This window comes from Macrobrachium rosenbergii, chromosome 43, assembly GCF_040412425.1.
Source record: "Macrobrachium rosenbergii isolate ZJJX-2024 chromosome 43, ASM4041242v1, whole genome shotgun sequence".
Lineage (NCBI taxonomy): Eukaryota > Metazoa > Arthropoda > Malacostraca > Decapoda > Palaemonidae > Macrobrachium > Macrobrachium rosenbergii.
In genome coordinates, this window is record NC_089783.1 from 14399216 (window position 1) to 14426781 (window position 27566).

The 27566-nt window shown below is 40.6% G+C and overlaps 3 protein-coding genes across 4 annotated transcripts in view; 1 reads left to right on the forward strand and 2 right to left on the reverse strand.

The window, feature by feature from the left end:
* The window catches only part of LOC136828583 (cotranscriptional regulator ARB2A), a 323128-nt gene extending 316170 nt beyond the window's left edge, over positions 1-6958 (reverse strand). The window contains exon 1 of the mRNA XM_067086591.1: positions 6590-6958. The gene's annotated coding sequence lies outside the window, so the exon portion shown is untranslated. The remainder of the gene's footprint in view (positions 1-6589) is intronic.
* Positions 2024-10946, forward strand: LOC136828584 (uncharacterized). 2 transcript variants are annotated; one of them, XM_067086593.1, is made up of 3 exons: positions 2024-2180; positions 7789-7933; positions 10170-10946. In XM_067086593.1, exons 1-3 carry the CDS (start codon positions 2096-2098, stop codon positions 10750-10752), a joined length of 813 nt encoding a protein of 270 aa, XP_066942694.1. In that variant the 5' UTR covers positions 2024-2095; the 3' UTR covers positions 10753-10946. The 2 variants fall into 2 exon arrangements, with proteins under 2 accessions (XP_066942694.1, XP_066942695.1); XM_067086594.1 differs by lacking the exon at positions 2024-2180 and adding an exon at positions 2830-2967.
* Positions 10947-12868: 1922 nt separating this feature from the next.
* The window catches only part of LOC136829008 (fibroin heavy chain-like), a 29605-nt gene continuing 14907 nt past the window's right edge, over positions 12869-27566 (reverse strand). Inside the window, exons 2-4 of the mRNA XM_067087401.1 lie at positions 19871-22464; positions 14386-19776; positions 12869-13337 (exon numbers count right to left, since the gene is read on the reverse strand). Coding sequence (XP_066943502.1) covers positions 13165-13337; positions 14386-19776; positions 19871-22464 — 8158 coding nt within the window. The 3' untranslated portion in view covers positions 12869-13164. The remainder of the gene's footprint in view (positions 13338-14385; positions 19777-19870; positions 22465-27566) is intronic.

The window sequence follows — 27566 nt, forward strand, 5'->3', positions numbered from 1 at the left end:
AACGTCGACCGAGGGTCACATTAAAATTGCCGCATTTATCAGTTGAAATAAATATTGATCAAGCGTAACTCTATCTCACTGTCATAGTTACTTCTATCAAGTTCAGTTCAACAAACATGAACGCTTTAATTTTGGATTCAGTGTAATAGAATAGAGCCAATCGGCTAAATGAGAGAGAGAGAGAGAGAGAGAGAGAGAGAGAGAGAGAGAGAGAGAGAGAGAGAGAGACTTATTTGTCTTTTAAGACCAAGGATCGGTTTAGGCTCATGTTCTTTGCGTAGGGATATTTGAACTCATATGATTTCACTTGTAGAAATATCAACTGATTGGCAACTCAAACTAAATGACCAGCAGTCCAAAGGAAGATTCGCCCTCCTCCCAATCACAGCTTGATGGCCCCCCATGACATCATCAAAATCCGCCGGCATTACTCACACTTTTTTTACATTATTGTTAATATTCACGGCATTCATAAATGAAAGAGGAATGCAATAACATTAGTTGCTCGACAGCAGGATATTTGTTTTTTTTAATTCAGTAACTAACATTATGAAAGCATAATCAATTTACTTGATCGTTACTCAAAGCCTTGCTTGTAGCGAGTGAGTGTTAACAAATGGCATACCTTTAGAGAGAGAGAGAGAGAGAGAGAGAGAGAGAGAGAGAGAGAGAGAGAGAGAGAGAGAGAAGGGTGGGTGGGTTATTTAAAGTCCCCCCGCGTCTTAAGGAAGGAGAGTGAAAAGAGGTATTTTATAAAGGTTATACGCTGAGATGAGGAATGCTTTTGGAGGCCTTCTCACTTACAGAATAAGTTCTAGAATCGTAGAGAGAGAGAGAGAGAGAGAGAGAGAGAGAGAGAAGGGTGGGTGGGTTATTTAAAGTCCCCCCGCGTCTTAAGGAAGGAGAGTGCAAAGAAGTATTTTTTAAAGGTTATACGCTGTGGGATGACGAATGCTTGTGGAGGCCTTCTCACTTACAGAATAAGTTCTAGAATCGTAGAGAGAGAGAGAGAGAGAGAGAGAGAGAGAGAGAGAGAGAGAGAGAGAAGAGGTTTTGGTATCGTAAGAAAGAGGGAAGTGAGGTTGACCCTGATGAATTATGAATGGTACTAATCATCTCGTGCGGTTGGGAGAAAATGATGACTGAAGGGAAGTCCCGGGATCCTGAGGTTCCTCAGGGTGGGCTTCATGCTCCAGGGTGACCCACGCGTCAGTTGGGGAGCGCATAATTAATCTTTGTCGGTGTCAAGTCACGTTTGAAGAAAATCTGCTGCGGAAAAAGAGTCGAGTTATCGAAGGGAGTGTAGTGTTAGCCACTTGCTATGGAATGTATATCTTGGGAGTAGGTTTTGAATGTAACCTTATAATTCTTCTCAGAACCATTTCAGGTAGCAGATATTGCTTAAGATGTGGTATGCAAAACTTTTCTTGGCTAGAGTCAAACCTCTTAGAAAATTATGTAACCGAGATCGATACGGAGATTATCAGGAAATAAAATTATAGTCTGGACGTGAGCCACCTCTGCTTACCGACATTTTGGTCTGTGAATTGCCTTAAGTTTTTTCTAGTTCCATATATTCGTTTGCAGAAATTTTATAAATTCAAATCGTGATTATATTTACACTGGATATCACCATCTGTCTGCCATTCTCGTGCCTTTATTGCAATAGATATAGTTACCCTGCATTGTCCTGTTCTCCGGTATGGAAATATATTTCGCGGTATTTCGATTTCAGAACACATTCTTACTCTATCTATGGTTTCTTTTAGCACCTTGGCATCACGATTCGGCTCTGATCGTTACCTAAGACTCCGTTATCCAGGAATCCCAGGGGACAGGGTTGCCAGCTGGACTTTTTATGAGAGGCAATACGTGAATTTGGGAGCGTGAGTGAGAGGCGTAGGTGGGAGTTTCCGGCTACGTGAGTGAGAGAAAAAGGTGGGTTTTCCAGCTACAGGAGTGAGGAAAAAGGTGGGGCTGAAGAGGATGTGAGGAAGTGATCCAGCAGCTATGAAAGAACGAAAAAGGAGGGTAATTGAGGTGGAGAGAAGGAGGGAGAGAAGGAGGTTAGGTTCACCAGAGGAAGGGGGTATAAATGTCTAGGCTAAGCCACTGTTGTATCCAGTACTCCCTTCGAGGCCACATCCTGAACTCGTCTGGAACACATAAACCAAGTCTCGGTGAGTGATCCCCTCTTCTTAGCAGTAATCGTTTAGTCATTTGCCTGCATAGTGACCTGGTGTTACCTAATCGAAGGTCAACAGCTTTCACAAGGGCCGGGGACCCTTGGTTACAACCTTAGTACCACGAACAAATTTCTAACCATGAAATTTGTTCGTGCCCGTGCGTGTTATTTTCTTTGTGAGCCGTCTCTATCTCAGTTAGTCAGTTGTCAAAATGAGTTTGAATAATATTCTTGTTCAACAGATCGAATTTTTACAGCCTGTATCCTGTGCTCATGTCTTCCACCAAAGATGACAGCGCTTATTACTTGACAATGACGCCAGATTTACATTTCTACCATTTTTTTTTTTATATATCATTCGTTCATAACGCCATTTTTGCGATCCTGTTAACGCCAAGTACTCAATAAAAATTTGCTTAGCATCAAAAGAACTCATCATAAACATATAAAAAATATACAATATTCCTGCCAATTTTCTTTCATACGCTCCTAAAATCGCTTGGAAACAGAACTGACCTCAGCGAACGAGCTCATAGCTACGCCGGTTCCTTTTTCAAGGGCACCCTGAAACCGGGCTGCGTTAAAGCCAGAGCCTAGCAGAGGTGAAGGTCAACTTATATCGCGAGGACGGAAATCTGAGTATCCCTGGCCGCCCTCAGTTATTACTTGAAGGAATGACGCGAGATATGGCTGCGCTAGTGCTTCTATAACGACGTTACGTTATCATGTGACCCATCTTGGGAGAGAGGAAGAAGCTCCTTTATTCATTCCTTGGAACAACGGTATGATAATTGTTAACGATGATGAGCATCTGGTGTTTCCATGAAATACAGAGTTTTTATAGATGCATATATATATATATATATATATATATATATATATATATATATATATATATATATATATATATATATATATTACTAAAAAGGACCTCATTCAAACTGGATGGTATCTAATGGGTTGAATGAGGTCCTTTTAATAATTCTACTAACGCACAGAACAATTGTGTATGTGATAAAGTTAATATATATATATATATATATATATATATATATATATATATATATATATATATATATATATATACTGTATATAATATTATATTGATAGAGACATTTCAAAAGACAGCACATTTTCATTCTTGAGAGAGAGAGAGAGAGAGATGGGGAAGGTGAAAATTCATGAGAGGTGGTTCGGGATATTTGCCATTCATTAGACACTGCGGCTGGCATAAACATAGATACATGTCTCTTATGAGAGAGTGAGAGGGGGAGAGAGAGAGAGAGAGAGGTCTACCTGTATTTTAACATTGTATCAAAGATTTTTGTATTCCAGGTATCTTTCTTTCATAAGTGAAATGTATACTTGGGAGAACTGCCTTTCGCTCGCTCGCTCGCTCGCTCGCTCGAGAGAGAGAGAGAGAGAGAGAGAGAGAGAGAGAGAGAGAGAGAGAGAGAGAGAGAGAGAGAGAAGCTAAAGTGGGTATTTTGTCATGCTGCACAATAGCACGATAGTAATGTTAGGAGCGATTGCGCTATCCGCACTAATACCAGTTCAGTACGCCAGTGTCATACGATTTGTGTTCAGTCGCGATAACGAATGTAGAGCAGTTAAAATAAAAATTTTAAAAACTCAAACGCACACACCCCAGCTAACTTTAAATCCCTAGGAGCTCGTGTTTTTATCGTCCAGAAATGGTTAGCTGTCGAGATCCAAAGGAAATTTTACAAATTCAGAGACAATATAACTTTAGTCCAACTGTCTTTGGAGAAATGACAAAAATGATAATGATAAAATCTGGTCACCAAAATTTACGGTAATGGTATATATATAGAATCTACCGGTCACTTTCTATCGGATACATATGAAATTGTAATAACCATAATACCTGCTTAACTTTTTGAATTCTAAACACTTTTTGGGTACACCTGTCACTACAAAGCCTTGGGTGTTTGGTTTCTTATGCCTGAAGCATTTGAATCACTTGTTGACATTCACGAGAGCCACCTTGGTAAAGTTTTCGTAAAGCAGACATAGCTCTTGGGGTAATCGTACTAACAAACAAACAAACAAACAAATTAAACCAGAATGTAATGCCGCGAATTTTTGTTTGTCTCATTATATTATACGTACCAATCTCTCTCTCTCTCTCTCTCTCTCTCTCTCTCTCTCTCTCTCTCTCTCTCTCTCTCTCTCTGCTCGTCATGGTGCAATGGCAGCATTTAGACTCACAACCAGTTACCAAGGAACTGTCAGTCGACTTCTTCGGAGGGTGGGTGGTGTGGGAATAGTACGGTATGGGTGCATTCAATTCAAAATCTAGCATGCACTGCTGACTTAACCTGTAAAGTAAGCACCTGGTTGTTATTCCTCTATTGTGGTTGCAACTGGGAACAGGAAGAGATACTGTATATGAGGCAAAGGGGGTTGTCTCGATGAGGTATTCTTTACACGTAAGGCAATGTGCAGGACTCAGGCGGACGGACAACTGACTACTGTAGATTCCGCACCACTCAAGGATAACGAGATCTTATACTTTTAATCTGACTAAATGAATTTTTTGAGCAGCTTATCATGCGGTATGTCTTTGCGTTGCATAATTCATGTCTGGAGTTCTCAAGGTATATCTAGAATTACTATAATCCATTGGCTATGGAGATGAGCACATCACCGAGAAAATTTGCGCAATGGGAATGTGCGTGGACAAATGTAATCACAGAAAAACGCAAATTAAGCTATACCTGATAAACTGGAAAAGTGTTCAACAGACCAAACTGATGTCAGGCCTACCAATGAGGCAGGATAAAATCTTATAAGAACGCTGGATGTAAGTTTTCCTCTGTGGACCAGAACGTGGGTTGGCATATGAGCGTCGGGGTGCAACTTTGTATCTTGCTGAAGTGGAAGGTATTGGCAAGATGAATCAACCCTACAAACAGGTCCTTCAAATACACTAAAAATGGAAAGCAAGTATTTAGACGTCGTCGCGCGCACCCCCACCCCCACTTACTATAATATAAATAAAAATATAGTTACATATACATATATATAGTATATATATATATATATATATATATATATATATATATATATATATATATATATATATATATATATATATATATATACATATATTTATGTTTGTGTGTGAAACCTTTTAAATCGACTAGACTAGCTTGCGCCGGCGAAGAGAAAAATCGGTAAAACTCTCAGTGGCGTTCTTGAGGGGGGGGCGGCTGTTTGACATCGCTCCGGGCCCCAAAGTGAGTGGGGGCCCCAAAATGCTAGATTTAAGAAATAAAATGTCTGAAATTTGCATTTACAATTGCCTTTAAAATGATCCTACAATTGCTCATATTCTAAAAATTTTCCCTGGGGGGCTTACAACGCCTCCGCCCACTGAACCCCCGCCCCCCCCTCTGCTTTGACTCCCTTTGCTGGCCTCCCACCCCATAAGAGAGGCCCCAAATGGGACTGTGCCCCGCGGGCGCCAAAATGTCTAGGAACGCCCCTGAAAACCCTCAAAACACGTTAACACTGCTTGGTATAAGGTAAAATTTTATAAGTTGCCAATAAGACTCCAGCCAGCCATTTTTGCACGAAAAACCATTTTGAGTTTTTCATGCAAAAATGACTAGGAAATAATAGGGCACTAAAAGAACCTTAAAATACCAATATAACTTCACCTACGGGTATTGACTGGTTACAATTTTGCCGTATTAGCTATGGAGGGGGGGTATTCTTGCCTTATAAGTCGTAAATTTTCTGATTTTTTATTTATCATTTGCGCATAGTGTTTATGGGGTTCAGAATAATGAGAATGAAGAGCTCTTTTCAAAAATGTAAGTCACAATTTCATACCGTGTATTGGCAACTTATAAAATAATACCGAAACGACAGGCTATTAGTAATGTTGCCGTCACTGACTTATGGCCTTGACTTGCCGTTTTGCATTCTTGGCCTATACGGGGGAATGAAGAAAGCCCGGCCAAGAGCCACAAAACGTAAAATAATGTATGTTTATGAAATGGCACGATGGGCTTATAGATATCGTGTTTTTGGGGGTACTGGCCAGGCCTACTGTAGGTCCGGGCGTTCTGTGATCTTGATCATAGCGGTGGAATACAGATAGGTGGGACTAAGTTTCCATTCGGACACACTGACCGATACTTGCTGCGACATTTTTTCTATTTTGTTGTGCCCTGACCTGACTAGACCTTACCTGCCTTGCTTGACTTAGGGTGCCGTGCCCTGACCTAGCCTGGAGGGTCTCCCCGCTCCTTCCCAAATAACAATGACAATCGAACATGTGAGGTGGCCTAGGCTAGGCCTAACCCTTTGTGGTAGTAGGCCCAATTTCCTTGGTTTATTGATACTAATATATATAAAACAAATATGTCCTACCTTATTCTAAATCGTCGAGATTAAATTAAAATCGTCGGGTTTCAGGCTATCTTTTAGTCTTCTTCGAGTATTTGGGGTTTATTGTGGAAGTGCTAAACTGGGCCGGGAGGCAGTGCTTGATGGCTCTTGAGCAAATGAACATGTTTCATTATTGCAAGAAACAACATAAATTTACACGGAATACCTTTCTTATACCGCTTCCGAACAATACACAGTTTACGGGTAAGTAGGTGTTGGTATCTATTGGTTTCTACGGCATCGAATTCATCACTTGTAACACACAAACTCAAAAACAAAAAACAAAACAAAAAAACTGGGTTAAAATTTCCCGCGATCGAAGCGCCACCGTTCGGCTGTCTTAAGAACTATGGGAGCAAGGTGCAAGGGATCATGGCAACTTCGGACTAAGAAAAATTTTCTTTGTCACTGTAAAACTGGCTGTCAATGATTTGACTGAAAATGGGTTGGTTAATACTGTTTTGGGTGCATTAGAACACGTTGAACAACTGTTATTCTCTACTTTTTTTTTATCTGGAGGCGTGGGTAAGGAAATAAAGTCTGCTCCCGTCGTTCTCAAAACTACCCTAGGAGCCTTTAGAGATCGACTCCCCATTAATGTGGAAGTTTTGTCCATAAGGTGTTCATCCGCGACTTAGTTTTCCAAGTATGAATGTGGCAGTTGCGGTTTTTTATACTTTTCGTTTTATTTTCCTTCTAGGGGAAAAAAGGCTGACGTTAAATTATATATATGAAGCTTAAGAAAAAGACGAAACAAAGCACCGAGTCTTTTAGAAATGGGTGCGATTTAAATTATGTGATCTCTCTCAGACAATATTAAGTAACTTGGACGTCCAGAATGCTGTTAGAAGTGAGGGATTAGTTAGCTTTCTAACAAAATGAATTGAGAAACAGTATTGAAGACGGGAGAGGGCAATGGAAAACTAGTGACCGTCTCAGAGGCACTGAATTTAACTAAATAACGGGATCCTTATATAGATGCGCTCATAATAGACCGATAACTCAACTTAAAATATATTCTATTCTTTTAACCTACGTATATATGCAAATTTTGATTATGTAAGGATTAATGAACGGATGCGCATACAGGTAGGTATGGTTGGTATTTTCTTTTTATTTTTATTATTATTCCAGCTTGATGACTAAAGATCTACGTTAAAAACAACTCTTCACACTTTCAGGGATGTTTTCTAAGGCGCTGCTTCTGTTAACGGCGACGGTGATAGCATCAGTGTCAGCGGGGGACACTAGGATAGTGAGCAAACCGGGTGGCTTGGCACACGGAAAAGGATATGGATCTACCTCATCTTTCACATCTAGCTCAGGGTGAGTTAAATTTTCCTTGAGGCATAGGGTAGCGAAATATGATTTGAAGAAACGAACGAGAGAAAAAGAGGATTAGTGGAACACTGAAATAGAAGTAAAAAAAGCAATGAAACTGCACAGACAAACAAAGAAGTTAAGTCAGAGAAGCTGGATACGCGTAAATGATAAAAAAAGATACGATTTTAGCATAAAATGTGCCTCTAGAGATGGCATAACGTTGGAAATAAATATACCAAGGTATAAGAAAAGTATATAAGGGTCATGATGAAGAAATTAGATAAATATGGGAGTGCTGTTGAAAAGGTGTTTTGCAGAAACAGAACAAATATTCAACTCAAGTAAATCATTGACCCACAAAAGGTGTTTAAATAGAATATACAATAACACTCGAGCATTGCATTAGACTTGAACCTTTCAGTGACAGGCCCTGTGAGAGACAGAACTATAACTGAAGAGGATAAAAAAACAAATGAAAAAAGATGCACTTATGCAAGTACCAGATGTAGATGGACTAAAGCCGACACTTTTCAAATACCTGACACAAAGCGCCTTGGTCATGAAAATACGTAGGCGACCTTGGCAAGATGATAACCTATAGATCGACAGAAGAAAAGAAAAACTGGTTTGCGTCAAAACAACGCCCACTCCTAACACGATTTTACTAACAGTAAAAGACCGCAGGCCTATGGCCTTAGGTACCATATCGTACAACACTTTTTATGTGGATAATAGGGACAAAACGCATATACTATTATAATTTGATTTGACCCCACAAAGAATGTGACTGAATAGCCTTTCCATTCTGCATTATTGTATAGAGGAAGGCTATAGAATAAGAATACCTTATTGATACTGTCTTACGTAGTGTTAATAGACTTACGAAAGTATTTTAGTATGTAGCAAGATAGAAGTAATATCAGTCATGATGAATTACTGAATTCACAGAAACCATAGCAGCGAGCACAAACTGTACAAAACTTAAAGCGCCACGCTATGCTGAAACAATGTAAGAGATTAAACCGCAGTAACCAATGGCATCAGGGTAGATAACAATGCTACAACTGCATCTTGTTTACTGAAATATAAATGGTAGACTAGAGTATTCATTTAAATGTTTTCCAAATATCGACTTATACTTAACAAGGTAAATGTTCAAATTAAGGTACAGAATGTAATAGACAGAAGATTTCGAAGAAATAAATTCTTCAACGGTAGCAAAGAAAACACACGCTTCCGATCTCATTTGAAGAAGTGCTTGTTAAAGCAGAGAAGAGTAATCAAATATGATAAATTTTTGATAGGTTAGAGCACCAATAGCAGTACACTAAAGAATAAATTGAAAGACTTGGCACTGCTTAGATTAATGTGCTCTACGAAAAGACGAAATAGAAAATAGATTAAGATTTACAAAAAATTACAAAAATAGCCAAATAGGTAGGGCAGTTTTAAATCTTCATATTATAATACATGTTCGAAATAGGGGCGGCATCCAACATATCAACAGAAATTGTAAATAAACTGTTATGCTTAGAGCATAATTTCTACAAAAAAGATAATAGTTTTCTGTAGGGAATAATTCTAGTTGTTTAGAAAGGCGTGGGACACACTAACATGGAAAAGTGAAATAAGCGAAACGCAAAGCCATATATTTAGAGAAGGTATGAAGGGAACTTTTACGCATGAAACTTGGTTTGGCAATAAAGAAAAAAAAAATTCACTGTTAGCGGCAGTCTGAACATACAAACACTTTATATCAGAAAGAGAATGAAAGAGAAGATGAAAAACTGTCTCCATTCATTAGAAAAATTACGAGAAAAGAAGTGATTATCCGGTTGCATAACAATCATGCCTGAATGGAATGACTGGTTAGATAAGTTGTCACGCGTACCATGGGCATCGATGCCGACCATGCTAGGAACGATATGAAGGACGATATGAAAGGAGTAAAAGCTCTTTACAGAATTTTGGAACTACAGAAAGTAAAGCTGAAGCATGCACAAGCACAAGCCACAAGCAAAAGAGAGCAAAACAGAGAGCTGTTACAAAGGCAGCTCCATACCTTCATCTCTCTACCATTATTCATTCTCTTGGAGTAGATTGTGGGGAATCTTGTGGTCCAAGTCCTTTTAGGAGCAAGAGTGTTGGAATCTGTCACATTTAGACTCGCCTTGGGTAAACAGTGTTGAAATATTATAAGTCTATGATAAAAAACATCTTTTTCGTTTCTTCTCAACAGGTTCGCTGCTGGTGGATTCGTTACTGGCGGGAACATCATTTCAGGCACCGTAAGTTCTGGAGGAGGAGGAGGCCACCTTGGAGGAGGCCACCTTGGAGGAGGCCATCTCGGAGGAGGCCATCTCGGAGGAGGCCACCTTGGAGGAGGCCACATCGGAGGTGGCCATATCGGTGGAGGCCACCTGGGAGGAGGTGGAGGAGGGTATGGAAGTTCTGGAGGTGGACTCCATGGGCACGGGTCAAGTGGAGGTTTCGGTGGTCACGGCATATCCGGTGGTTTTGGTGGACATGGCTCCGGAGGATTCGCGTCAGGAGGACACGGTGGCTTCTCTTCCGGAGGGTATGGATCCGGGCACAGTTCCGGAGGCTTTGTATCTGGAGGGCACGGTGGTGGTTTTGCTTCTGGAGGATATGGATCTGGAGTTCATGGGCACGGATCTGGAGGATTTGTCTCCGGAGGGCACGGAGGGTTTTCATCTGGTGGGTATGGCACAGGAGGCGGATGCAAGTACTGGTGCAAGGGTTATTCGGGACAATACCACTGCTGTCAGACGCCTCAGCAGTCTGCTCTTGGTGGGTGGTAAAGCGGTAATGGAACTGCTTTCTATGTCCTTCGTCTGTTACTCTCAATCTGATTTCCCTTCCGCTGTGTCTATTTATCGATTTGTCTAACTGTCAGTTTCTCAGTATTTGTTAACAAGTTTTAGAACATGTTTCGTTATTATTGTATTTGTTATCATGGAAAAAATAAATAAAATATTAAAACTGCTGAGGGTCATTTTGGATTTTTCCTGCCCTTCCATTATAATATAATTTCTTCCTGCTTGGTGTGCGAGTGTTTGTATGCATGCGTGTGTACGTTTGTACGCAACAGAGAGAAAGAGAAAAGAGAGAGAGAAAGAGCTAAGGATGCCGTTTGCCTATTTTTAAGCACAGGTACTAAATATTGAGTATTCTCCATCACTTGCAAAACGCCTCCCCATGAAAGGATGAACCTCTGTAACTTAATCTTCATATCCTCATAAAAGAAATTCTGATGTAATGGCACGATGTAGCTGTGAAGTAATCTGTGAAGATGCATTCACAACTTTATAAGAAAATTTCTCATTTACATGGAAAATGAAAAAAGGAAATGTGGAAATGAATGAAAATATGAAAATGTATCACAATTAAGTATAATCTTTACAATCTTGATGCTAGCGATCAGAAGTCAATAACATTTGAAACTTGATCAAACCAACGCCCATCCTCATACCATTCAAATAAAAAACTCTCCTCTTTATCTCTTTTTGAGACCCTGAACAATCGAAATCTTGAAACTGATAACATCATTACGCGACTGCGTGACACGACTGACCCCTGGGGGTTAACAAGGAAGGAACCGACCATCACAAAACAGCCTTGGGCTCTGCCATGACTGAGTTCTTGGGACAAACGAAAATCAAGGGTTTGGCAACAGCGGCAAAGTGCTGATGTTATCTTATGCAGCCCTATGTGAAGCGGTTGATCATCGGTTCCCTGTAACTTTCATCTAAATTTCGATGGCACCTAATATTACGGATTTAAAAATCACTTCTAGACGATCACGAAGTGCGTTGCAACCATGTCCATAGAGTAGATTTGACGCTGTTCCTCGAAGGTAGGGTTTTGGACATGTTGCCAAGAGATTGCTGTTGTTTCTCTTAAAATTTTAGATAGTTTGTCTTTGAAATTCACAAGTGAAAAACTTCGTTTAATGTCGTCTGATTTATTTCAGCTTCTTATGGTTTTAGTTGCTTTCGTAAAGGTTGGTGACTTGACTTAATTCCCTGGTCATTTTTTGGGAGGCGTTCAGCCGGGAAAAATAATTCTGGGGTTAAAGGTCGACCCTCATCTTAACATTATGTAAGCCCTCCCACAAGGAAGATCTACCGTCGCAGTTTCATAAATATTCAGGTATGGAAAATGGGTTCATCTCGGGTTCCAAGAACAGATTTCAAACCTATTGCTTAAAAGCAATTGTTTGTCTTTGTTTTTATTTTTCAGTGAACAGATAATATTGGCTTGCAAATAGGCCGGGGAAATTATTGGTTAGAATTTAGAATATATCAAAATGTTCTTTCTTCTGGGACATTTTGTACAATACGTGTGATTTTTCCCTCCAGTCATATGTGCACTTTGCATCCACACTTGACGAAACAACAAAAATGCTACGTGGAATAATCATTGCATTCAAACTTAATTTATAAAATTACGGATGTCAGGCATGAAGCAAGATCAAGGTATAGGTTAAGGGTTCCCAGAATGCCAGGCTCAGTGACTATTTACTTACTCCTACCTTCATGCTATTACCATTTATTCGTATAACCTTCATTAATAAGAGGATAATCTCTCTTTAGGGCTAGATCACGAGTTTTTTTTATTTCCTCTTTTTTATTTTACGATTTTTTTTTTCTTCGGGGCTGAGTTTCACACATCTAATTGTTTTTCTTACGCTGAGAAATATTTCTTCATAAATTTGCTGTTATGAGTTGCTCTTGCTGTTAAGTCATTGGTCATTTGTTTTAAGCAACACGGAACTGACTATGAAAAATCGCTTTTAGAAAAATGTTTCGCAAAGATATGAGAACGAAGACAAATCATGATCGCCTGTCCTTATTGGCTGATGAAATTAAAGTTCCACTGAAGGACTTATTTCAAGGATGAATAATCTAACAAGGGTTGTTATACATTGCTTTTATTGACATAATATGCCCTCTGAAATATTTTTTTGTTGACAACACGCGGGAGGTCCCAAACACAGTCCTAGTTTCATACTATACAAGAGTACTGCTTCTCATCGTAGAAGTGAATGCAGCAGAGAACCATTTTCCTTTTGACAAAACAATCAACTCATTTCGCGTCTATGGCGTCTTCCGGGAAGAAGTAACTCCTCCCTCTCTTCCATTCGAAGTTCTTCTGTGAAGCGAAAGATGAAATTACTATTCGCCTGTGGATTGTTCTGGCCAGTGGGATTATCAGTAAGGAGGCTGATCAACTGCCGGTTTGCAAACAAAGTGGTCTGTCTGATTGCAGGCGTCGAAACAACATTTCTCCGTTGACTTGCAGGAGCTGTCGTCGACACATTTCTTCTCTGATCCCTTTGGCCTCTCACACTTGTTTGTCAGAGCTGGACAGAACCCAGGGTTGGCTGTAATAGAAGAAACCATTATATGTATATATATATATATATATATATATATATATATATATATATATATATATATATATATATATATATATATATATATATATATATATATATATATATATATACACACACATATGTAACCGCATCATTAAGTATTCAATAAGGTCTTCACTGGCCTGCCATCTAATTCTGACTAAGAGCAATAGGACTGTCCCATTGCTCCTTTATTTCATTTACACAGGCATTCTGTTTCTTTATAGTGTGTTGCTTTTAATGGATGTAACATATCTATAATGTACAGAAGAAATTAAGGCTTTCCTTTTACTTTATTCAGTTTCGTCCTACTCCGAAGCCTAAAAATTATCATACCCATTTACAACAATTTCCTATTTTTCCATTACAGAGCAGAAATGAGATCTTGCAACAAACGACTAACATGGCCCTCAAAAGATTTTTGTTTATTCCTTTTTCTTTGTAAATTTCAAGGATTTTCAGAACTAATGTAAGTTGTATGCAAACAAACCAGAACTAAAACTCTAGAACCATAGATGTGTTTTATAGTCAAGGAAGTTCTATTACTACCACTTGAAATCGTTGCAGCAAACTATGTGAAAATGTAAATTAAGGAACAATGATTATGATACTGATTAACGTGTCAGTTTCCCATATTCTGCAATTACTTAACTGTATCATCCATTAACTACTTTCAGGGTAATCATTAACTTTTTTATGATGTGATCACTATCAATTGTATCATCCACTAACTACGATCAGAGTGCTTCTTTTATGTTCCAACAAGGAAATTAACTTGTCCTTATTCGTATTCACTTTCTGAGGTTACATATTTAGTCAACAAAGTTACTTTGATTAGATGGATGTATAATTTACATAAATCATAGAATTTTCTTCTAAGGATGACTATAGAACTTCTCACTTTTTGCCTCACAAATTTATCTTTGCAAGATTTTAAAAGCTGACAGAAAAAAATTACACTTGACAAATTTCCAGGTATTTAAGTTATTACGATTCCACTTTGCAATTATCTTACCTGGTCCTTTAGTCAGGATGGTTCCAGATGAAGAGGTTGATGACTTGAAAGTGAAGGAACCTTCCGACTTTGAGCTTGTAGAAAAGGATGATGAGCTGAAGGAGCCAGTGCCAGAGCCTGCAGCGCTTGTAATACCGCTAGATTTTGTGATTGCAGACACTCCATGTCCCCCATGACCACTTCCTACACCACTATGGGTGATCTTATACACCCCAGGCCTACTTACAAAAGCATCAGCACCAATGCCACTAACGCCGAATCTAGGAGAATCACCACTAAATAAAGAGCTACCACGAGTTCCAAAATTAGAATCACCAATTCCAACACCAGCAGACCCAGCAGCTGAAGGTCTAGCACCTAAAGTGGGTGATGCAAATGATACAGGTCTTTGTGCACTGAAACCAGGCCTACTTGCACCAAAGCCAGGTCGCCCTATTGCTCCTGTTTCTGAAGATAATTTTCCACTAAAAGTGCCTGCTCCGGCAGCAAATGCTGTAGCTGGGACACCACCAGTACCAAAAGATGATTCAGGACTGGATCCAAACTGTCCGGAAGAGCTGGATGTACCTATTTGGCTCCCAGAAGAGAGTGAGCCAGAACCTGAAACACCACCAATACTAGATGTACCCTTAGAACCTACACTAGCTACACCACCACCTACTGAAGAAGTGCTGCCAAAACCTGTAGCCCCACTTCCACTTCCTCTTACAGTAGATGATGTACCTCCAGACCCTGAAATACCACCAACACTAGAGGACGGCCCTACCCCGTGGGTTGATTGTCCACCACTACTAAATGTACCTCCTGAAGAAAATCCTGAACCTTTTCCATCACCATCTGATCCAGATGCAGAACCAAATTGACTACCAGAGCTAGATGTCCCTGAAGAAAACTTTGTACTTGAACCACTACCAACACCTAAGGAAGATCCAGTACCAGGTGTTAGTTGGCTAGAGCCGGTAGATACACCTGGTTTAGTACCAGTGAATGAAGAGACTCTATTTCCAGTGGAAAAACTACTGCTTCCTGATGTCCCATGTCCACCTAATGACGAGGTTTGGCTCCCAGTAGTTAATGAACCTCTAGAACCTACAGTACCTACACCACCACCTACTGAAAGTGTACTACCAAATCCTGTAGCCCCAGCTGAAGATCCTGGCCTGCCTACTGAAGTAGAGGAGCTTCCTGTTCCAAATGACCCTATTCCTTGCACAGAGGAATGTGTATTACCAGAGCTGGATGAGAAAGAACTACTTCCAGTAGAAGGTCTACTTCCTGATGATGTTCCATCACCACTAGATGTGGAGTACTGATTACCTGTACTTGATAATGAACCAGACCCTGAAAACGTTCCACTTCCACTTCCACTTCCAATTCCAGATGATGCTGTAAATCCTAAACCTGAAACACCTCTGACACTAGAGGATGACCCTACTCCATGGGTTGACTGTCCTCCATGACTGGATATACTTCCTGAAGAAAATTCTGAACCTTTTACATCATCGTCTAATCTAGTACCAGAACCAAATTGACTACCAGAACTAGATGATGTTCCTGAAGAATACTTTGTGCCTGAACCACTACTAGCACCAAAAGAAGATCCAGTACCAGATGTTAATTGGCTAGAAGTGGTAGATACACCTGGTTTAGAGCCAGTGAATGAAGAAACTCTATCTCCAGTGGAAAAACTACTGCTTCCTGATGTCCCATGTCCACCTAATGGCGAGAATTGGCTCCCAGGAGCTGATGAACCTACAGTACCTACACCACCACCTGCTGAAAGAGTACTACCAAATCCTGTAGCCCCAGCTGAAGATCCTGGCCTACCTGCTGAAGTAGAGGAACTTCCTATTCCAAATGATCCTGTTCCTTGTGCAGAGGAAAGTCTATTTCCAGAGCTGGATGAGAAAGAGCTACTTCCAGTAAAAGGTTTACTTCCTGACAATGTTCCAGAAGCGCTAGATAATCCACCTGACCCTGAAAATGTCCCACTTCCACTTCCACTTCCACTTCCAGTTCCAGATGATGTTGTAGATCCAGAGCCTGAAACACCTCTAACACTAGAGGATGACCCTACCCCTTGGATTGACTGTCCACCACTACTAAATGTACCTCCTGAAGAAAATTCTGAACCTTTTACACCATCATCTGATCCAGATGCAGAACCAAATTGACTACCAGAGCTAGATGATGTTCCTGAAGAATACTTTGTGCTTGAACCACTACCAGCACCAAAAGAAGATCCAGTACCAGATGTTATTTGGCTAGAAGTGGTTGATACACCTGGTTTAGAGCCAGTCAATGAAGAAACTATATTTCCAGTGGAAAAACTACTGCTTCCTGATGTCCCATGTCCACCTAATGACGAGGTTTGGCTCCCAGTAGTTAATGAACCTCTAGAACCTACAGTACCTACACCACCACCTACTGAAAGTGTACTACCAAATCCTGTAGCCCCAGGCGAAGATCCTGGCCTACCTACTGAAGTAGAGGAGCTTCCTACTCCAATTGATCCTGTTCCTTGTGCAGAGGAATGTCTAATACCAGAGCCGGATGAGAAAGAGCTACCTCCAATAGAAGGCTTACTTCCTGATGATGTTCCATAAGCACCAGATGAGGAGTACTGATCTCCTGTACTTGATGAACTACCAAACCCTGAAAAAGTTCCACTTCCACTTCCAATTCCAGATGATGCTGTAGATCCTGAACTTGAAACACCTCTGACACTAGAGGATGACCTTACTCCATGGGCTGACTGTCCTCCATGACTGGATATACTTCCTGAAGAAAATCCTGAACCTTTTACATCATCATTTAATCCAGTACCAGAACCAAATTGACTACCAGAGCTAGATGATGTTCCTGAAGAATACTTTGTGCCTGAACCACTACTAGCACCAAAAGAAGATCCAGTACCAAATGTTAATTGGCTAGAAGTGGTAGATACACCTGGTTTAGAGCCAGTGAATGAAGAAACTCTATCTCCAGTGGAAAAACTACTGCTTCCTGATGTCCCATGTCCACCTAATGGCGAGAATTGGCTCCCAGGAGCTGATGAACCTACAGTACCTACACCACCACCTGCTGAAAGAGTACTACCAAATCCTGTAGCCCCAGCTGAAGATCCTGGCCTACCTACTGAAGTAGAGGAACTTCCTACTCCAAATGATCCTGTTCCTTGTGCAGAGGAAAGTCTATTTCCAGAGCTGGATGAGAAAGAGCTACTTCCAGTAGAAGGTTTACTTCCTGACAATGTTCCAGATGCACTAGATAATCCACCTGACCCTGAAAATGCCCCACTTCCACTTCCACTTCCACTTCCAGTTCCAGATGATGTTGTAGATCCAGAGCCTGAAACACCTCTAACACTAGAGGATGACCCTACCCCTTGGATTGACTGTCCACCACTACTAAATGTACCTCCTGAAGAAAATTCTGAACCTTTTACACCATCATCTGATCCAGATGCAGAACCAAATTGACTACCAGAGCTAGATGATGTTCCTGAAGAATACTTTGTGCTTGAACCACTACCAGCACCAAAAGAAGATCCAGTACCAGATGTTATTTGGCTAGAAGTGGTTGATACACCTGGTTTAGAGCCAGTCAATGAAGAAACTATATTTCCAGTGGAAAAACTACTGCTTCCTGATGTCCCATGTCCACCTAATGACGAGGTTTGGCTCCCAGTAGTTAATGAACCTCTAGAACCTACAGTACCTAGACCACCACCTGCTGAAAGTGTACTACCAAATCCTGTAGCCCCAGCTGAAGATCCTGGCCTACCTACTGAAGTAGAGGAGCTTCCTACTCCAGTTGATCCTGTTCCTTGTGCAGAGGAATGTCTAATACCAGAGCCGGATGAGAAAGAGCTACCTCCAATAGAAGGCTTACTTCCTGATGATGTTCCATAAGCACCAGATGAGGAGTACTGATCTCCTGTACTTGATGAACTACCAAACCCTGAAAAAGTTCCACTTCCACTTCCACTTCCAGATGATGCTGTAGATCCTGAACTTGAAACACCTCTAACACTAGAGGATGACCCTACTCCATGGGTTGACTGTCCTCCATGACTGGATATACTTCCTGAAGAAAATCCTGAACCTTTTACATCATCATCTAATCCAGTACCAGAACCAAATTGACTACCAGAGCTAGATGATGTTCCTGAAGAATACTTTGTGCCTGAACCGCTACTAGCACCAAAAGAAGATCCAGTACCAGATGTTAATTGGCTAGAAGTGGTAGATACACCTGGTTTAGAGCCAGTGAATGAAGAAACTCTATCTCCAGTGGAAAAACTACTGCTTCCTGATGTCCCATGTCCACCTAATGGCGAGAATTGGCTCCCAGGAGCTGATGAACCTACAGTACCTACACCACCACCTGCTGAAAGAGTACTACCAAATCCTGTAGCCCCAGCTGAAGATCCTGGCCTACCTGCTGAAGTAGAGGAGCTTCCTACTCCAAATGAACCTGTTCCTTGTGCAGAGGAAAGTCTATTTCCAGAGCTGGATGAGAAAGAGCTACTTCCAGTAGAAGGTTTACTTCCTGACGATGTTCCAGAAGCGCTAGATAATCCACCTGACCCTGAAAATGTCCCACTTCCACTTCCACTTCCACTTCCAGTTCCAGATGATGTTGTAGATCCAGAGCCTGAAACACCTCTAACACTAGAGGATGACCCTACCCCATGGGTTGACTGTCCACCACTACTAAATGTACCTCCTGAAGAAAATTCTGAACCTTTTACACCATCATCTGATCCAGATGCAGAACCAAATTGACTACCAGAGCTAGATGATGTTCCTGAAGAATACTTTGTGCCTGAACCGCGACTAGCACCAAAAGAAGATCCAGTACCAGATGTTATTTGGCTAGAAGTGGTAGATACACCTGGTTTAGAGCCAGTCAATGAAGAAACTCTGTCTCCAGTGGAAAAACTACTGCTTCCTGATGTCCCATGTCCACCTAATGGCGAGAATTGGCTCCCAGGAGCTGATGAACCTACAGTACCTACACCACCACCTGCTGAAAGAGTACCACCAAATCCTGTAGCCCCAGCTGAAGATCCTGGCCTACCTACTGAAGTAGAGGAGCTTCCTACTCCAAATGAACCTGTTCCTTGTGCAGAGGAAAGTCTATTTCCAGAGCTGGATGAGAAAGAGCTACTTCCAGTAGAAGGTTTACTTCCTGACGATGTTCCAGAAGCGCTAGATAATCCACCTGACCCTGAAAATGTCCCACTTCCACTTCCACTTCCACTTCCAGTTCCAGATGATGTTGTAGATCCAGAGCCTGAAACACCTCTAACACTAGAGGATGACCCTACCCCTTGGATTGACTGTCCACCACTACTAAATGTACCTCCTGAAGAAAATTCTGAACCTTTTTACACCATCATCTGATCCAGATGCAGAACCAAATTGACTACCAGAGCTAGATGATGTTCCTGAAGAATACTTTGTGCTTGAACCACTACCAGCACCAAAAGAAGATCCAGTACCAGATGTTATTTGGCTAGAAGTGGTTGATACACCTGGTTTAGAGCCAGTCAATGAAGAAACTATATTTCCAGTGGAAAAACTACTGCTTCCTGATGTCCCATGTCCACCTAATGACGAGGTTTGGCTCCCAGTAGTTGATGAACCTCTAGAACCTGCAGTACCTACACCACCACCTGCTGAAAGAGTACTACCAAATCCTGTAGCCCCAGCTGAAGATCCTGGCCTACCTATTGCAGTAGCAGAGCTTCCTACTCCAAGTGATCCTGTTCCGTGTGCCGAGGAATGTCTATTTCCAGGACTGGATGAGAAAGAACTACTTCCAGTAGAAGGTTTACTTCCTGATGATGCTCCATAAGCACTAGATGAGGAGTACTGATTACCTGTACTTGATGAACCACCAGACCCTGAAAATGTTCCACTTCCACTTCCACTTCCAATTCCAGATGATGTAGATCCTGAACTTGAAATGCCTCTAACACTAGAGGGTGACCCTACCCCATGAGTTGACTGTCCTCCATGACTGGTTATACCTCCTGAAGAAAATCCTGAACCTTTTATTTCATTATCTGATCCAGTAACAGAACCAAATTGGCTACCAGAGCTAGATGATGTTCCTGAAGAAAACTTTGTTCCTGAACCACTACCAGCACCAAAAGAGGGCTGAGAACCAGATGTTAATTGGCTAGAAGTGGTAGATACGCCTGGTTTAGTACCAGTAAATGAAGAGACTTTATTTCCTGTGGAAAAACTACTGCTTCCTGATGACCCATGTCCACCTAATGATGAGAACTGGCTCCCAGTAGCTGATGAACCTCTAGGACCTGCAGTACCTACACCACCACCTACTGAAAGTGTACTACCAAATCCTGTAGCCCCAGGCGAAGATCCTGGCCTACCTACTGAAGAAGAGGAGCTTCCTACTCCAAATGATCCTGTTCCATGCGCAGAGAAATGTCTATTACCAGAGCTGGATGAGAAAGAACTACTTCCAGTGGAAGGCTTACTTCCTGATGAAGTTCCATAAGCACTAGATGAGGGGTACTTATTACCTGTACTTGATAATGAACCAGACCCTGAAAATGTTCCACTTCCACTTCCAATTCCAGATGATGTAGATCCTGAACCTGAAACACCTCTAACACTAGAGGATGACCCTACCCCATGGGTTGATTGTCCACCACTACTAAATGTACCTCCTGAAGAAAATCCTGAACTTTTTACATCATCTGATCCAGCAGCAGAACCAAATTGACTACCAGAGCTAGATGATGTTCCTGTAGTAAACTTTGTGCCTGAACCACTACCAGCACCAAAAGAGGGCCTAGAACCAGATGTTAATTGGCTAGAAGTGGTTGATACACCTGGTTTTGTACCAGTGAATGAAGAGACTCTATTTCCAGTGGAAAAACTACTGCTTCCTGATGTCCCATGTCCACCTACAGACGAGAATTGGCTCCCAGTAGTTGATGAACCTCTAGAACCTGCAGTACCTACACCACCACCAGCTGAAAGAGTGCTACCAAATCCTGAAGCTCCAGTTGAAAATCCTGGCCTACCTACTGAAGTAGAGGAGCTTCCTACTCCAAATGATCCTGTTCCTTGTGCAAAGGAATGTCTGTTTTCAGAGCTGGATGAGAAAGAACTACCTCCAGTAGAAGGTCTACTTCCTGATGATGTTCCATAAGCACCAGATGAGGAGTACTGATTACCTGCACTTGATGAACCAGACCCTGAAAATGTACCACTTCCACTTCCAGATGATGTAGATCCAGAACCTGGAACACCAACACTGGAGGATGACCCTACCTTACGGGTAGTCTCTCCTCCATGACTGGATATACCTCCTGAAGAAAATCCTGATCCACCTGCAGATCCAGACTGACTACCAGAGGAAGAAGTTGATCCTGAATGAAACTTTGTGCCTGAACCACTACCAGATATTAACTGGCTAGAGGTGCCTGACACACCTGGTTTAGTACCAGTGAATGAGGAGGGCCTGTTTCCAGTGGACAAATTACTACTTCCTGGTGTACCACGTCCACCTAATGACGAGAATTGGCCTCCAGTAGTTGATGAACCTCTAGAACCAGCACTGCCTACACCACCAACTACTGAAAGAGTACTACCAAAACCTGCAGCCCCGTGTGTGGAGGGGCTTCCTACACCAAATGATCCTGTTCCATGTGTAGGGGAACTGGATGAGACAAAACTACCTCCTGAGGAAAACCTACTTCCTGATGATGTACCATCTGCACCAGATGAAGAATACTGATTACTTGTACTTGATGATCCACTAGACTGTGAGAAAGTTCCACTTCCACTTCCAAAAGATGATGTACTTCTGGAGCCTGAAACACCACTAACACCAGAGGATGACCTTACTCCAAGGGCTGACTGTCCTCCTCGACTGGATATACTGCCTGAAGCAAGTCCTGACCCAGGTTTTGACCCGGAACTTAAACTACCTAAACTTGAGCTACTTGCAGTATATGCAGCTGAACCTACGGGTATACCACTACTAGAGATAAAAGAGCCACTGCTGTGATGAGTGCCAGTGGGTGAATTGAACCTGAAAAAGAAAAATACATGCAGTTTTCCTTTCTGGTAGGTAGATACATTTGCTCTTGGTGCCTAAAAAAAAAACTGGTTTGTATAACTACTGAATTCTTTATACCCTAGCTAACAAACCTTTAAAAACCAACTAAAAGTTGCAGTTCAACAGATAATGAATATTTTTGGTTTGTATAACTACTGAATTCTTTATAGCCTAGCTAACAAATCTTTAAAAACTAACTAAAAGTTGCAATTCAACAGATAATGAAAATTTTTTGTATGTTGTGTGTATGCCATAACTGCAAACTTTCTGCTGCTAGATACCTAAGAATACAAAAGAAAACAGTAGTTACTGTTTTCTCTTGTATTGTATATCTATAAGTGGCTCCCGGAAAGATTGCCAAAGATTTTGGCTGACGAATACTTTCATGAATCGATTTTCATCAAAATTGTGGACTATGTACCACAATAAACACTTGCTCGGAAAGTAAACGACTGAATATACAACTGGCAATTGTAATGATGTATCACACTTGTTTGCTTGGGGCTGATGATCTTCCTTACTTGAAAACAACCGGCAATATTTTCTCCAATACCCCTCTAATTAGTTGTACCTTATTTGTTTGAACTTTTCGCACACTCCTCAGACCAGACCAGCGTTAGTCTACCTACCTAGACGTTGATGCAGTTGCTGTTCAGAGTTCTTGTTAGTCTTAAGAATATGGAATTCATTCCTACAGTAAGAGGATTAACGCTTTAGCTTGACGGCTACGCCTACTTCGTTGGTAATGAAAAGAGTCTTGTAACATACTGGTGATATGAACGCAGAGGAATGGATGTGTGTGTGTGTGTGTGTGTGTACGTAGGGGTGGGGGAGCTGCTGTCTAACAAAACAACTTATATTGAAAGCAGTACATACATGAAAGAAGAGCCTCACTGTTTAGCTTCCAGTTTTAACACAGAAATGAACTGCCGAAAAAGAAGTTGACAGCTGAGTTGGCAGCATGAGGACTGGAACTGAAGGCCGGATATTAAACACAACAGCGATGCCCCGGCATTGATTTCCTGAGAGTGTTTGGCCAAAATCTTCAAATGTTTAGGAATCTTTAATTTTCTACTGCAATTTCAATAAAACAATGACGTTTTTATCATTTAGTAATTGTATAACGAAAATTATGCTATCATGCAGTGAATTTAGCATTTTATAATTTTTTATGGTTTGTTTTTATAAGGTGGTTACGAGGAAGGAATAAAGATACCAACGGCATTACAGAGAAGAAATAAAACAAACTTTAAAAAAAAGTAGCAGTTACAAACGAAACTAAAAATTTGTTCGGTCGTCTATTCGGCCACATCACGGAGTGTACAGTAATTAAGCGCTTGCATGCCATTCAATGTTAGGACAATAAGGCACCTAATCTTATGATCTACTTCTCTCACCATAAACTGAGCATTCCATTACCTTAGCGTCAGTTTAATCAACTTCGTGAGAGATTTCTAGAGCAGGACTGATTATGACGATTTGACCACCAGTGGTATTATCTCTCTCTGTCTTTCATGCTGCGACCAATAACTTGAGAATGATTTCGTGTATAGCTCGGTGACCGAAACCTTTTCTAATGATTAGTTATCTGATGCGCAGATACATGGATGATGCATTGCACTTTTATACATAGCCATTAAAAAGCATGCACGTAGAGAATAATTGTAGAGGCGCCTATTGCCAGTACGCGACCATCGGAACTTAGAAAATGGGCTGACACTGGATAATGATTTCATTGATTCAAGTTTCACACACGATGTTTTGCGTGTCTCCAGTGCTTGAATGTACCTGGCAACTGCTATAGATAAGTATACTATGGTTTTCATGGGTTAAGAGTGGCGTGAAGATCAGTGAATTGCGCTATGAAACTGTGAATTACTTACAAATTACATAAAGATACTTTTGATGGGATATCAGCACGAGTATTTATTGGAAAATTAATCGATGCCCATAGTTTGAGATGTTGCACTTAGTAATTAAATCCCTAATTCTGAACAGCAATCACAAACACCGTTTATGCTGGCAAAATACTGCTCGTCTAGATAAGGAAAGCTTGCCAATTGCTTCTTAAAAATGACGGTAATATATATACATATATATATATATATATATATATATATATATATATATATATATATATGTGTGTGTGTGTGTGAACAGCCTCCCAGAGGATGTCGCTCAATTGGAACCTTAAAAGTTCAAGCGAAAATGCAATGCATTTGCTACCCTAACACTATTCTTCTTGCATTCTAACACATTTCTATCTATTTACTAATTTATTTTTTTTTTTTAATAAGTGGTATCTCTTCTTTGGGTATTTCCCTTTACTTCCTCTTGCTTCTTCCTAATAAACACCATATTCTTTGGAAGCTTGAATTTCAAGCCAATGGCCCCTGTGGGCTTGTTCCATATGAATAGGTTTTATCTACTGAATAATAATAATAATAATAATAATAATAATAATAATAATAATAATAATAAAGTATGTACGTATGTGTGTACATATATAATATGTATATATATATATATATATATATATATATATATATATATATATATATATATATATATATATATATATATGTACACATATAGAATCATTTGAAATTAAAAACACATATTGAAATGACTGCTCAACACTGTATGGAGGTCGAAAAGGGACCGGGATTTTATTGAATGCAAGTGAGATGCTGTGGCCTGGTTTTGATAGCATAACGGAGTAGCTGAGCCTGTGTGTGTGGCAGGAGGTCTTATTAGGACAACGTTTTGGAAGAATGGGAGAGTAGTGATTGCGTCTTTATTTCGGGGGAAAGGTCAAAGAAGTGATTGTCAGAATTACAGCATCATGGCATAGCTTTAGTGTACCTTGGGAGGGGCATGATAGGGTTTTGGTTAAATTAGAGAGATAACAGAAAGCTTGAAAGGGTAAAAGCACAGAGGCATTAGGCAAGGAAAAGTGAGTATAGATCAAACCTTCATTAAAAAAAATTTATTTTCCTGAGAAGCTTGGGAAAAAGGAAAAACTTGAGTGACGTGTTTACGGAACAAGGGCATGATAATAACAGGAATGACATAGATGTAATGTGAAGGTATTAAAGATATTTAGCATAGAAGTTGCACTGGTTATTAAAGTGATTAGAAATTTTTGTGATGGAAGAGGGCCTTGCGTCAGGAAAAGGAAGTATATAGGGCAGTAAATGGCTTTGCATAAAAATGGATCTCAGACAAGAGTATGTTTCCATTGTTGTTTGAATGGATTAGGAAATCGACTTTGGAGCGGTTGATATTTACAGGTGATACAAATTTATGATGGGGGAAAGAAGCTGAAGAGATCTGCGAAAGAATTTGCAGGTGCAAGCAAAAAAGCAGAGATGGACTGCTACTGAAGAAGCCAGAAGCTGGAGCACTGGTTGCTGGTATTGATAATGAAAGAATGAATATGGGTAATTCATAAATGTTTAAGTATAGCCTACAGCAATAACCATTTTCAGAATAGGTGAAGTAAAAATGGAGCACGAGCTCTGCAAAATATCTGGAAGAGAAGAGGAGTTTCTAAATATGCAACTATTAAGATGTATGAAAGTAAGATCAACCCTCCTGTATAAAGGTGACTGACAGGTGCGCCCGAGATGGGAGATAGTTTGCGATCACAATGTTTGGGAGTGGTTTGGGCATAAAATGAAAATAGAGAACGATGGGCTGATTAAAAGTACATGTAATGAAGAGTGTCTATGAGGAAGGACAGAAGAAGAGAGAACGAGAAAGTGCTGAATACATTGTGTGGGAGAATGGGAACACTTTCATGCCTTCATAGAGTAACTGGACATGCAAGATAGTTGTGTATGAAGGTGTGGCATTCGGATTGCCACTGATGAGCCTATGCAATGTGGCTAATGCTGTTAAGTTTTTGTTACCTAGTTTTCATCTTTAATTCACAGTTTACGGAATGGAAATGGCTACTTAAGGTTGTCTTGTTTATCAAGATCCACTAGTTATTAGTAGGGGTAACTGCCTATTGATGAATGCGAGATATAAATATATATATATACATATATATATATATATATATATATATATATATATATATATATATATATATATATATATATATATATATATATATATATATATGTGTGTGTGTGTGTGTGTATGTATTAATGTATATATATATTATTTTTTAAAGTAGGAACGCCAGCGTGGTTATGTTTGAAATATGACTAAATACTAACATCTCATTTTCTTGACCTTATGTTCGCAACTTTCCTATTGCTCCACACTAAATAACCAAAGATGACTCACCCTGCGAAGGCGTTATGACTTCCAAGGGAAGAATGCCTCGTCGCATGGCCTGCTTGGCCTGCCTGACCCGACGAGAAGGCAGAGCCAACGACGCCCTCGCCCTTCCCAGCCTGAGAGGCGGTGCCAAAGCTGGGAAAGAAGGAAAGGGAAAGTGAGTTGCTGGAACGAGAAATGGATAAGGATCTTGCCTAAACAATCGCCAGTTTTCAGTCGGTCTTTGTCCTCTTTGTATATGAGCAGGCAATCACTCGCGCACGTTTATACTTACAAAAATTTTTGTTTCAGTTATTCTAGTCTTGTTTGTGCACTAAATGATCATGCCTACGACTTATACATTTAAATAAAATATGAAGGTCACGCCTGCTAACACAAAGGAGATGCATATGCAAGCGTACACAAATTAAGCCCATTTGCTCCCATCGGATGACAGTCATAAAATCCAAATTGCCCACCGAAAAAGACTAATAGACATCTCTCTCTCTCTCTCTCTCTCTCTCTCTCTCTCTCTCTCTCTCTCTCTCTCTCTCTCTCTCGTTGCAAATTATATCCCAAGCAATCTACGATGATCTCACCCGGCAAAAGCAGTGTGCGTTCCTCCTGAAGGTAAGGCAGCGACGAAGAAACTGCCGACAGGGTTTTTAGACTTCACGTGCGAACAGCCTGAATGGTCCCTCTGCAGCGTGTCCAGCTTAGCCCCGAGAGCTGAGGCAATCAAGGCCCACAAGAGGGCTGCCACCCTCACTTTTGGAAGAAAACAGGGGAAAGCATTTGATTAA

Coding starts and splice junctions, on each gene's coding strand:
- LOC136828584 (XM_067086593.1), top strand. CDS start 2,096: ATGTCTAGGCTAAGCCACTGTTGTATCCAGTACTCCCTTCGAGGCCAC. Junction 2,181..7,788: donor AACACATAAACCAAGTCTCG/GTGAGTGATCCC, acceptor TCACACTTTCAG/GGATGTTTTCTAAGGCGCTG. Junction 7,934..10,169: donor TCTTTCACATCTAGCTCAGG/GTGAGTTAAATT, acceptor TCTTCTCAACAG/GTTCGCTGCTGGTGGATTCG.